Source organism: Sapajus apella, unplaced genomic scaffold (genome assembly GCF_009761245.1).
Source record: "Sapajus apella isolate SASKATOON/1434 unplaced genomic scaffold, GSC_monkey_1.0 scaffold37, whole genome shotgun sequence".
Lineage (NCBI taxonomy): Eukaryota > Metazoa > Chordata > Mammalia > Primates > Cebidae > Sapajus > Sapajus apella.
The window spans coordinates 21,437,856-21,451,324 of record NW_022436977.1 but is presented as its reverse complement, the minus strand read 5'-3'; the positions used below and the strand labels follow the sequence as shown (position 1 = coordinate 21,451,324).

The window sequence follows — 13,469 nt, the reverse complement described above, 5'->3', positions numbered from 1 at the left end:
CTGCTTGATCCCACGAGTTTGAAACCAGACTGGACAACATAGTGAAAAGCCATCTCTACAAAGAATAGAAAACTTAGCCAGTATGGTGGCACATGCCTATGGTCCTCGCAACTGGGGAGGCTGATGCCCAGGAGGTAAAGGCTTCAGTGAGCCATGTTCACACCACTTCACTCCAGCCTGGGTGACAGCATGAGATCCTATCTCAAAATTTATTTATTTATGAAGACAGTCGTTTCAAATTTATACAACTGGCAGATAAAGACAAAAAAGTGTATCTATAAAACACTTAGTAAAATGTCTCATGATGGCTCATGAATCTATCCAGAATACGTTATAGTCCCTTAAGGTTAAAAAAAAAAAAAAAAAAAAGGTAAGCTCAAGCTCACAAAATAGTAGCAGTACATCCTAGTCTGTTTTCTGCTGCTATAACAGGATTCCCACCAGACCGGGAAATTTATAAAGAAAAGATTCACAGGATTTGGCTCATGGTTCTGAAGGCTGGAATGACCAAAAGCATGGCACCAGCATCTAGATGGCCAGCTGGTGCGGGCCTTCTAGCTGCATCGTAACATTGTAGAAGGCATCACATGGTGAGGGTAAATGCAAGAGGGTGGAAAGGGGGCCAAACTGCCCCTTAACCTTCTAGAATTAACCCATGCTCACTGTAACAGCCTTAATGCATTCATATGGGCAGTGCTCCCATGATTACCGTGTGTGTGTGTGTGTGTGTGTGTGTGTGTGTGTGTGTGTGTGTGTGTGTGTGTGTGTTCAACTTCTGTAGCTTTATACCAATACCACTAATTATCTCTCAACACTTGCACTGGGGGTTAAGTTTCCAACACATGCCACAGTCAAATCACAGCACAGTACATATTAGGATTTTTGCACCAACAATTTTGTGAACCAATGTAGCCCAAAAGATTCTATGAAAATAATGCTTACCTGATAGGTATGGTGGAAGTATCCTCGCTTCGAGCCTCATTCTCTTGCCAGAAGACAGACATGGTCTTCTGGGGACTAAGATAATATATTAAAGCAATATAATTGTTAGTTTGGAAAAGAAAAGTACCTTTGGAGATTATCCTTGTATACAAAGAGGAAATAAAATGCTTTCTCTGCATACCACACTCCAAACCACCTTACACCAAAATGCAGATTCTTCATACTTGTTTTGAATTAGCGTAATTTAAAATTCTCAAACAAGACTCACTGGAAATAAGGTGGACAGAGGACTGTATTAAGTACCATAAAGATGCAATCAGCAAAATCCAGAATGTAGAAAAACATATAACCATCTGTACCTTCAACAAATAATTTGCAAGAGGCCAAAAAAAAAAAAAAATTTGAGGGGCAGTCTATACATTTTAAAAGACTTAAGGAGACATCATCAAATTCAATATGTGAACCTCAGATCTTGAGTCAAACAAACTGTAAAACGCCATTTATGAGACAATGAGAGAAATCTGAACACTGAGTATTTTAGGATATTAAGGAACCATTGTCAATTTTTTAAAGTATGATAATAGTAATATGGTTAAGGTTTAAATTAAGAATCCTTATCTTTTGGAGACAGCATTGAAGCATTTCAGATAAAATTATATAATGCTAAAATTATCTTCAAAATTATTCAGTAGGGAGCAGGTGCTGGAAATATCTATAAATGAATCAAGACTGGCCACAGGTAATTCTTGGAACTGAGTGATGAATACATGGCAGTCCAGTATACTGCTCTCTCTTACTTTCGTATACGCTTGAAACCTTCTATAGTAAAATAAAAGCTTCACCTAGGCCGAGCATGGTGCCTTATGCCTCTAATTCTACCACTCTGGGAGACCAAGGCAGGTGGATCACTTGAGCTCAGGAGTTAGAGACTAGCCGGGGCAACATGATGAAACCCTACCTCTGCTAAAAATATAAAAATTAACCAGGCTTAGTGGCAGGCACCTGTAGCTCCTGCTCCTTGTGGGTTTGAAGCAGGATCACATGAGCCCAGGAGGTCAAGGTTGCAGTGAACTGTGATTGCACCACTGCACTGCAACCTGGGTGACAAAGTGAGACTCCGTCACCCAGGTTGAAAGAAACAAACAAACAAAAAAGCTCTACCTAAATGCAGCTTAAGCAAGGACCACTTCCAATATTGTGACAGGGCTTACTTTAGATGATTTGTTATAGTGAACCCAATGGCAAACAAGTAAAAAATTTTTTAATTTAGATGCTTATATAGAAAATTTTCTTCAAAACAGTATCAATAAATTTCATCTCATTCTATGATCTACCATTCCAACACTCTGCTCAAAGTTTTTCCTTATTTTCTCCTCTCTACTTTCTACCCTAAGGGTTCTAGAAGCTTCAGCAACACACTCTGTTCCCTCTGAATATGCATATGTACAAACTCGTAACAACTTGTTCCTGGCCAAAAATTCTGTTAATGCCAAATAGATCAGATACACACTCTACTTTCTTACCCTTCTAAGCTCTCTAACTTCTAAAGACCTTCTCAAGTTCTTCAACTTTAATGATAGTTCAACAATGTATCATTAAAGGATCTTCAAATGAGTAAGGACCCTAAGGTACTCATCTTTCAGATTAAATATACAATAGCCCAGAGAGTAACTAATCTCTCTAAGACACGGCTAAGAACAGATCAAAAGACTTTGAAAAAGGTCAGAAACTCACAAGAAAGAAGTCACATTTAGTCCACAGGCCTCTTTTGGCATTTTATTTTTAAAAATCCAGGATTTCTTTTTAAAAACAAAGATGTGGCAACCGTAAGTTTGCAATCTTGCATGACAACCACTGGCTGGAGTTGAGTGGGGCATACCCTTTCACATGGACAATACATTCAGTTTGCCATTGTCTTCAACCCTCTGTATAAATAGTTATTTATACTGTAAATAACTTTATTTACAGTACCTGCCTAGCCTCTGATTTAAGAATTCTTGGTGAGGCATGGTGGCTCACGCCTGTAATCCTAGCACTTTGGGAGGTCAAGGCAGGCAGGCTGCTTGAACCCAGGAGTTCAAGACCAGCCTGGGCAACATAATGAGATCCCCATCTCTACAAAAAATATAAATATTAGCCAGGTGAGGTGGTGCACGCCTATAGTCCCAGCTACTTAGGTGGCTGAGGCAGGAAGATTGCTGGAGCTCAGGATGTTGAGGTCACAGTGAGCCATGATCACGCCACTGCACTCCAGCCTGGGCAACAGAGCAAGATTCTGTCTCAAAAAAGGAAAAAAAAAGAATTCTTACCTATATTTCACCAACAGCTGTTAGTATTTTATGCTGGATGACTCATGCCAAACACAAATGAAAGAACTGTACTCTCACAGCCACCAGGTGGCAAAGCTTAACAACCAAAACCTCAGTATGGGGTCATATTGATCCTCAAAGCATTACAACATTCATGACAAAGCAAAAATAACAGCTCAACATAGTAGTTAATTTGACAGGCAGAAGAGAAAATGACCTGAGTCTGTGGCTGAATACAGGACTGCAAAAGGAACAAGGTCTGTAACCATCTCTTGTTAAGCCTTCCTTTTCTCATCAATTGGAACAACAATCCTGAGATTGTGGAGACTCTTGTCTCGGCAACAGAAATAAGTGGGGAGAGGAACTCTCACATGAACAAAAAGAAAGACATTTAATACCTTTCCAGGTAGAGAAAAAAAGCTTCGCTGCACTTAAAAAAGTATTAATTTATAAGTGTGCGGTCAATTCAATACATTGCTAAATCCTTTATGGAAGAGTCTCATTTTAACTTTTTTCCTCTGTTGATAAACCATCTACCCTCATTACCAGTAGCTGCCTATTAAACTCTAAATAGCATTCAGCTTTGGTTACCTGGCAACAGACTCAGCAACAGCAGTAGATGCATTTTTTCTTTCACCAGTTGCAGGCTCTGAATAAAAACAAAACAAAGGAGAGAAAGGAAAGACAAACAGGATTTAGTTAGTATCACACCTAAAACCTTCACTCTGCTCTACTAGTATTTGCAACAAGTAACAGAAAGAAATAGAAATAAGTAAAACTAATAAGTAAACATACAAACATTTCTTGTAATTTTTTTTTTTTTTTTGAGACAGTCTCACTCTGTCACACAGGCTGGAGTGCAGTGGTGTGATCTCAGCTCACTGCAACCTCTGTCTCCAGGTTCAAGCGATTCTCATGCCTCAGCCTCCCGAGTAGCTGGGACTACAGGCATGAACTGCCACATCCAGCTAATTTTTTGTATTTTTTTTAGCAAACACAGGGTTTTGCTATGTTGCCCAGGCTGGTCTTGAATTCCTGAAATCAAGTGATCCTCCAGATTTCTTGTTTTTATTTGTTTTGAGATGGCGTCTCGCTCTTTTGCCCAGGCTGGAGTACAGGCCAGATTTCTTGTAATTTAATGGTACAAGTTTTTCTCACTTCTACCAATCAATTTTCTTTCAAACTTCCTATAAGACACTAATAAGTTTGGCAAGAAATACAATATAATGAATTACTAAGCAGTAACATTCTTTTTTTTTTTTAACAGAGTCTCACTCTGTTGCCCAGGCTGGAGTGCAGTGGCATAATCTCGACTTGCTGCAACCTCCACCTCCTGGGTTCAAGCGATTCTCACGCTGAATAGCTGGGTAGATGCTTTACAGGCATGAGTAGCTGGGATTACAGACATGCACCACCACACCCAGCTAAGTTTTGTATTTTCAGTAGAGATAGGGTTTCACCATGTTGGCCAGGCTGTCTCAAACTTCTGACCTTAGGTGATCCACCTGTCTCAGGCTCCAAAAGTACTGGGGATTATACCCGTGAGCTACCACACTCAGCCCTAAGCAGTAACGTTCTTTTTTTTTTTGGAGACAGAGTCTCACTCTGTCACTCAGTCTGGAGTGCAGTAGCATGATCTCGGCTCACTGCAACCTCTGCCTCCCGGGTTCAAGCGATTCTCCTCCTCAGCCTCCTGTGTAGCTGGGATTACAGGCACCTACCACCATGCCCAGCTAATTTTTGCGTTTTTAGTAGAAACGGAGTTTCACCATGTTGGCTAGGCTGGTGTTGAACTCCTAACCTCAGGTGATCCACCCCCCTCAGCCTCCCAAAGTGCTGGGATTATAGAGGTGAGCCACCACACCTGGCCAGCAGAGAAGATGACAGTAAGGATGGAACCATGTAATACTTTAATGTCTACTGAGCTGCTAAGAATCAAATCAGTAAGTACCACAGCATTAAAGTTTTGGAATCAGACTTCCTGGATTTGTGTCCAGCTACTCCATTTGCTAGCTATATCTAGGGAAGGTGTTCAACCTTCCTGTGCCTCAGTTTCCTTATCTGTAAAAGAAGGATAATAATAAGATCTAGTTCATAGGCTTGTTATGAGATTTAATGAGCTATACATGTGAAGTGCCTGGCATACAGTAACAGCTAAAAATGTATTAGGCTAAAATTACTTTTCTCCGGTCTCAGAGGAGAAGTCTTGCTTATCCAACCTATTCTGGTGTAGTCTTCAACAGGTTCCCCTCCCAACTTCTTCAGGGCCTTGATTCATCAACTGTTTCCTCAATTCCCTCATCTTTAATCTATGCCTCCCTCTTTTGGACCCTTCCTTAACCCATTTATGCTGGAGGTTGCAAATTTTTTTTGTGAAAAATCAGACCTTGGCAATGACCCTGAGCAGGATATAAATAACTCCCACAAGCTTAATGTTTCAACAGGGGAACACTAGGCATAAATTAGTTAAATTCTATAAGCTTGCTCAGGCCTCTCCCAGCCAAAAATAACAAATCCTCTTTCAGCCCTGCATTTCCCTCTAACTCACCATATTTTCTCTTCTCCTCTCACATGCAATTCTCAAAAGTAGACAGTACATCTGTGGCCTCATCTCCTCTTCTTCATCCTTCCTCAATTACTTTCAGTATAGCTCTCACTCCAACTGCTCTGAAATGGCTCTTGCTAGAGTCACCAAATAGATCCTAATTGCCAAAGTCAATGTATATTTTCAGACAATCTTACTAAACTTGCTTCTGTGCTTGACATTATCTTCTTGTAGCTCTCCTCTCCACAGACTTCCATGGCTTCATATACCCTCCTAGTTCTCCTTCTCTCTGAATGTTCCTTTACAATCTCACTTATGAGATTTCTTCCTCTTGTAATCCCCCTTAAACAGCTTTTATAAACTACCAGAAATGAAAAAATTATAAGCTTCAGAGTCAGGTCTGATTCAAATTCCAACTCCACCTAGCACCAATTATTGTGGCCTTAGGCATATAACTTAAAAACCTCTCAAAAGTGGGCAAAGGATATGAAGAGACACGTTTCAAAAGAAGACATATATGAGGCCAACAAACATATGAAAAAATGCTCATCATCACTGGTCATTAGAGAAACGCAAATCAAGACCACAATGAGATACCATCTCACGCCAGTTAGAATGGCGATCATTAAAAAATCTGGAGACAACAGATGCTGGAGGGGATGTGGAGAAATAGGAACACTCCTACGCAGTTGGTGGGAGTGTAAATTAGTTCAACCATTGTGGAAGACAGTGTGATGATTTCTCAAGGATCTAGAAATAAAAATTCCATTTGACCCAGGAATCCCATTACTGGGTATATACCCAAAGAACTACAAATCGTTCTATTATAAAGACACATGCACACATATGTTCATTGTAGCCCTGTATACAATAGCAATGACCTGGGATCAACCCAAATGCCCATCAATGATAGACTGGACAAAGAAAATGTGGCACATATACACCATGGAATATTATGCAGCCATAAAAAACCATAAGTTTGTATCCTTTGTAGGGATTTGGATCAATCTGGAAGCCATCATTCTCAGCAAACTGACACAAGAACAGAAAACCAAACACCGCATGTTCTCACTCATAGGTGGGTGTTGAACAATGAGAACACGTGGACTCAGGGAGGGGAGCATCACACACTGGGGGCAGTTGTGGGGGGGGTAGGGGAGGGACAGCAGGAGGTAGGGAGGGTGGGGAGGATAACATGGAGAGAAATGCAGGATATAGTATACATCTAAAGGAAAATTTAAAAAATAAATTAAAGGGCCGGGCGCGGTGGCTCAAGCCTGTAATCCCAGCACTTTGGGAGGCCGAGGCGGGTGGATCATGAGGTCAAGGGATCGAGACAATCCTGGTCAACATGGTGAAACCCCGTCTCTATTAAAAATACAAAAAATTAGCTGGGCATGGTGGTGCGTGCCTGTAATCGCAGCTACTCAGGAGGCTGAGGCAGGAGAATTGTCTGAACCCAGGAGGCGGAGGTTGCAGTGAGCCGAGATCGCGCCATTGCACTCCAGCCTGGGTAACATGAGTGAAATTCCGTCTCAAAAAAAAAAAAAAAAAAAATTAATTAATTAATTAATTAAAAAAACCTCTCTTACTGTGTTTTCTCATCAATAAAATAAAAATGCAGATACCTACTTGTCAGTATTATTATAAAAATAAGATGATACAAAGAGTCATTCTCGTATTTTTTTCCCTCCCCCTTACTTCCATATTCAACTGGCCCCATGGCTCTGTCTATTCACCCCTCAAATTCATCCCTCATCTACAGCCCTGCTACCAAGAACCTCACTTTCTGGTTAAAGACTGGGTAGAATTCACCAGGCAGGAGAACAGAATGTGGGAAATGCAAGGAAAGGAACCATCAAGCACAAACTCACAAGGTTTTGAAAAACTCAGCTGATCCTTTTTTAAAAGGCAAATCTGATCATATTACTCCCTTGAGCTTCTCAGCATGATGTAAAAAGTCTTTTAGCATCTGGTCCCTACTTTGCATCCCTCCCTTGTAACTTCTCTTTATTCTAGCCCTACCAAACAACTTGTAATTCATGTGAGAAAGAATCAACATTAATCTGCAATGTGAATCCAGAGTCCTAAAATTCTCTACCCTATTCTTAAGTCTGTCTGAATAGGAAAACCAATTATATAGAAATACAGAGAAACAAGCTGTAACATTGAGATTATAAAACAGAGTATCTTTAGTAACATGACATCTGGCCTAAAGCAAATAATTAAATCTATGAGTGTAAGACTTTACAAATACACTTATAAAATATCAATTATTATAACTAGATTATAATCAATACTCCCCAGATGACCTGCAGCTACTAATTATCCAAGATTAACATAAACTTACTTTCCAGGTTGAACTGCAAAGACTCTTCACTTGCCTCAGTCTCAGGACTAACCAGTTTCATTCTTAGACACAATTTATCATCCATTTCTGGGGCAGCCCCAGAATCCCCTTTTTCACTTCCAAGTATGGGATCATGGGTCTCCACCATGCTTTCAGACATGACATCACTGGTTGCTATGGTGCTTTCTGGATAGTTGCTAATACCTGAAAGAAGTGAGGGAGGGAGGGAGGAAGAAAAAAAGAACACTAAAATACAAACACACATAAAAAACAGTACTTCAAGGTCATCAATTTGCCTGTTTGGCTCCAGAACTCTGCAAGATTGGAGGGGGTTCCTAGGATAGATCCCTGTCATAAGTATTAACAACTACGAACTAGTATTGACACCTGGTCTTAAGAGGAGCAACAGGATTCAGTTCCACTTCTGCATCTGGACAAAGGATGCTGCATGAGCCCTCAGCCAACCCACATCTGCCAGCATCAGGCATAGGTAGCAGGAGACTCCAGACGGCATGACTGTTACCTCCCAGCACTGACTAGAGAAAACAAATAGGTTAATGTAGAAGACTACTGGCTGCTTCAGGGAATGAGGATCTAAGTTTTCTTGCCCTGTCAAGCAGCAAACTGATTAATTAGCGAAGGTACTGAATAAATAGTACTTCTACCCTACTTCCTACTCCTTCCTTATAAAATAGCTCTATATCACTACTTAGCACTCAGATTCTACTGTCTTGCAAATAATAAGGTAAAATCCTTTTAAGTATTCTCTTTCTTTCTTTCTTACTTCCCTCCATCCTTTGTTTCCTTCCTCTCTTTACCCCTTATCTCCTAGAAGTAAAATCACAGAACCAGACTTCATAGCCCTATTCTCCCTAAGACAAAAATCAACCTTACCAGCCAGGCCCAACTCCTCAGATCTAAAATATCACTTGCATAAAGAATGACATCTCAGAAATTCTGGCTTCAACATCATTACTTTTTATTCACTCACCAATAGGAGTACTGTGTCTCTTGGGCTCCAATTTTAGGTGCCCAATAAGAGGTGGGGTTGCCCCAGTCAATGGTGGGATGATATCACCTTCTTTAGGCAAAGTGAAATGAAATGGGGTTTCTGGAAAAAAAAAAAAAGAAAGAAAGAAAAAATGATAAAAAAACAAACCAAAACAGAAGTACAAAATAAACAAAAACAATGAGAACTCCAAGAAATATGTCAATTACTCTTTTCCTTTGCTCCCAAATTCTGTCTCATTCCTATCACCCTCACCAGGCCCCCTGATCAACTCCCTTCTATTGTGTCTGCTCTCCTCACAGCCAACAACTATAATATTGACACGAAGTAGACAACTAGAGGACGGGCAAACACAGAAAGCCAAAAATCTGCAGGACCTGAGGAACATGGAGTTAAAAAGAACATAAACATCTGAGCTCCAAGACAGTACACATCAGAGGATATTTAGCAATACATATTTGGACAGTTTCAAACCTAGACAGTATAATTTTATGCAATGCTACCCTAAGGGGTTCATTTAAGCCTTAATAGTCTGTAGGATTCTCCAAAGCAAAGTCTGAAGTTAATACTTATAATTTATAATCTAATCAAAGAGATGACAAAGGATCTCACGGGTCAAAGGACTTCAAGATACTGACTGGTTCTAGCACAAAAATCCAAGGGTTTCATGGTTCAGCAGTACTGACCAGCATTCATTCTAGGACAAAGTGTAATCCTCACATCTAGATTTCTGCAAAACAGTAAATCCCTCATATATAAGCATCACCAGTGTTTTAGTTAGTTGTTAAATTATTATGAATAGAAAATATTTGTCAATCCATAAAGCTACTTTTTACCTAGGACTCAGTTCCAAATTTTTGCTAATCAGAACTAGAAAACTGTCAAAAATTACATTTTCTAATTTCTTAATTTATCTCTTTAATCAAGTGATACATTTGGGTAAAAATAAGAATTGTGCCAGACTGCCCTTTTAAAAGTAATACATGAAAATTTCTTCTTACTTTCCTGGGATAGCTCAAAATCACTATAATCTGGCATACTCAGACAACTACTACTCATGAAAATAGTTTGCTTCTTTCATCTTTTTCCACTCCTCTTCTATCTTTAATAGTAAGCATCATGACAATTTTTTCCTTTAAAATAACAAAACAACAAAAAAATCTCTTATATCTACATGTAAGAGATAATGAATTAGTAACCTGAGGAGATGAAAGGAGAAAAAGAAATGGTCTTTAGAAATAAAGGATGAAAGTGCATATGCTCAGCTAAAGAAACTGTAAAGAGGGACCGGGTACCATGGCTCACCCCTGTAATCCCAGCACTCCGGGAGGCAGAGGCAAACGGACCACTTGAGGTCAGGAGTTCGAGATCAGCCTGGCCAACATGACGAAACCCTGTCTCCACTAAAAATAAAAAATTAGCTGGGCATGGTAGCAGGCGCCTGTAATCCCAACTACTCAGGAGGCTGAGGCAGGAAAATCGCTTGAACCTGGGAGGCAGATGTTGCAGTGAGCCAAGATAGTGCCACCGCACTATAGCCTGGGTGACAGAGTGAAACTGTTTCAAAAAAAAAAAAACTGTAAACAGTGTAAGTGAAGAACCTCAACATTACATCTAACTGGCAAAGACATCCACCATAGTTACAAAAAAGAAATGGGTCAAGTAGATAAGCATTCATTCTGTGCTAGCCCCTTATAAAGCAACTTGCTCTAATAAAGAAAGAAGGGATACAGAAACTGAAAAAACACCTTGCAAACCCTCATACATTCCAGAGTTCTGAAAATGTGCATAAATCTTTAAGAAGACCTTTCTATCTGACATACTGTATTATGCAAATACAATATGCAAGCATTAACTGCTGAATATATCCCTGTAATAAGGTTTCCTTTGCACAGTATTACATAAAACTTATGAAAAGTAATTTTAGCACCATTTATCTAACTGCATTACTATAACCTAATGGAAAATTGAGACTTTTCTAAGCCCTGGGGAAAGCATTGCCACTATTCTCCTCTGGTCTCCAATGCCTCATTCCTGGGTTACCATAGTCCATCAATCACTTCCTCTGCCTAAGTCTCTCACTCTCGCCAACTCCCATTCTTTCTCAACACTGTAACCAAAGCTGCCTTCCTAGAAAACTTGGCTTTGTTAGCTCCTGGTCAAAAAACTTACAGGTTTTTACCAGAAAACAAATTCCTAACTCTTTAGTCAGCATTCAACTGACTAGTAGCAACCTATGTTTCCAGTCTTTCTTTAATTGTTCATGTTCATAAACCTTCTATGAACATGTCCTCCAAATGTTACCCATTTTTATTCTTTTGTTCCCTCATCTGAAAAATGAATCAATCTACTCAAATTATTGCCAAATCTTTAAAAATACATTTGCTGGCATATTTTATCCTTTTAAATTTATGAAATTTTCCACATATTCCATTCTTTCTCTAACACTCAGCACTCCTACATTATTTAAATTATCAAATGCCTTCTTGTTTTTCCAGATAATCGTGGGCTACCATGTTGTATGTCAGCATACCAAACAATGAAGGAAGATATGAATGAGGAAACAAAAGGAAACTCAGTATCAATTTTGCAACCACCTTTAAGGACTTTAGAGAATAACTCCAAAGCAATATTTAAAACTGTAAAGGTTAAGAAGGTCTCTCCTAACTTTCTGTTATAATTTTAATTCCATTTTTTTCTTTATTCTTAAAAGAACTGGTTACCCCTAAGAACCAACTAAAAGCCATCTAGTTAAAAATGTAACAATTTACATATCAGGTGATATCATGTATTAACAGTCTACCCTACAAGTCTGCCGCTGACAATAGCCAATTAAGATGACATTCTATCAAGTAAGCCAATAAAGGTTATAGCTAGAGCCTAAAACACATTTAGCTTCCCTGATCATTGTTAACTATTACAGACTATTACTTATAGATTTAATTAAAGACTTACTGCACTCATTACAGTTTTTCACATCATCAACCCACCACATATTTGTTCTATGTTAAATACGGTTGGGCTTCCAAGTACCATCTTGTTACTTTTTTTTCAGGTTTGAGAGGAGCTCTCCATTGACATATTTGAAGAGGTCTCCAAACTGTTAACAGTGATAAGTTATCTATAAATGGGGACATTTAGAGCAATTCTCTCTCCCTCTCTGCACTCACTCTCTCTTTTCCTCCCAATGCCCTCTCTCCCCACATCCTTCCCACTCACAATCTCTACTTTCTTGTATTGCTTCAATGTTTTTCAAAATTAAGCATGCTTTATTTACGTATTTATTTGAGACAATGGTCTTGCTCTGTCACGCAGGCTGGAGTGCAGAGGTGCAATCTCAGCTCACTCCAACCTCTGCCTCCCAGGTTCAAGTGATTCTTGTGCCTCAGCTTCCTGAGTAGCTGGAATTACAGGTGCATGCCACCATGCCTGGCCTCTTTTTAAAAAAATCAATAACTCTATTAACAACAAAAAAGTGCTCTTCTAATTCTAGCAGATGAGTAAATGTAAAACTCACCCAATTCATACCTTTCCTCTGTCTTTTCAGACTGAAGAATCATTATTTTTTAGGTTACTATTATTTAGGTTACATATCAAAATACTATTAAATTTGTCCAGGCCCAGTGGATCATACCTGTAATCCCAGCACTTTGGAAGGCCAAGGTGGTCAGATCACTTGAGGCCAGGAGTTCGAGACCAGCCTGTCCAACAGGGCAAAACCCTAACTCTACTAAAAATACAAAAATTAACCAGGCATGGTTATTACATGGTAATTATGGGCACGCGCCTGTAATTCCAGCTATTCAGGCAACTGAGATATAAGAATCGCTTGGACCTGGGAGGCGGAGGCTGCGGTGAGCCAAGATCACCCCACTGCATTCCAGCCTGGGTGACAGAGCATGACTTTGTTTCAAAAAAGTAAAAATATGTTAGTCTCTCAATGTTTAGCAACTAAGCAACTATATTTTTAAGTACAAACTAGTATTTTTCTGTTATTTTTCCAATGCTCTTCTGAATGACTTTATTTTATACAATTCTCTAAGTTAAAAACTATTATTCTCAGCTGAGCACAGTGGCTCATGCCTATAATTCCAGCACTCTGGGAGGCCAAGGTGGGTGGATTGCCTGAACCCAAGAGTTCAAGACCAGCCTGGGCAACACAGCAAAACCCTGTCTCTACAAAAAATTAGCCAAGCATGGTGGTACACGCCTGTGGTCCCAGCTTCTTGGTGGGCAGGGGGTGCTGAGGTGGGAGGATCACCTGAGTCTGGGAAGTCAGGGCTGAGGTGACCAATGATGGTGCCACTGCACTCC

The 13,469-nt window shown here is 39.7% G+C and overlaps 1 protein-coding gene across 7 annotated transcripts in view; it reads right to left on the bottom strand.

Annotated features, from left to right (window-relative positions):
• TP53BP1 (tumor protein p53 binding protein 1) overlaps window positions 1-13,469 on the bottom strand; it is a 108,879-nt gene that overhangs the window by 31,991 nt on the left and 63,419 nt on the right. For 4 of the 7 annotated variants that reach the window (XM_032297694.1, XM_032297691.1, XM_032297689.1 and 1 more), the window contains 4 exons: window positions 9,138-9,257; window positions 8,147-8,350; window positions 3,843-3,900; window positions 943-1,017 (listed from right to left, as the gene is read on the bottom strand). In XM_032297694.1, the coding sequence (XP_032153585.1) occupies window positions 943-1,017; window positions 3,843-3,900; window positions 8,147-8,350; window positions 9,138-9,257 (457 nt within the window). Of the gene's footprint in view, window positions 1-942; window positions 1,018-3,842; window positions 3,901-8,146; window positions 8,351-8,533; window positions 8,614-9,137; window positions 9,258-13,469 lie in introns of those variants that run through there. The other 3 variants (XM_032297695.1, XM_032297692.1, XM_032297693.1) reach the window with 3 other exon arrangements.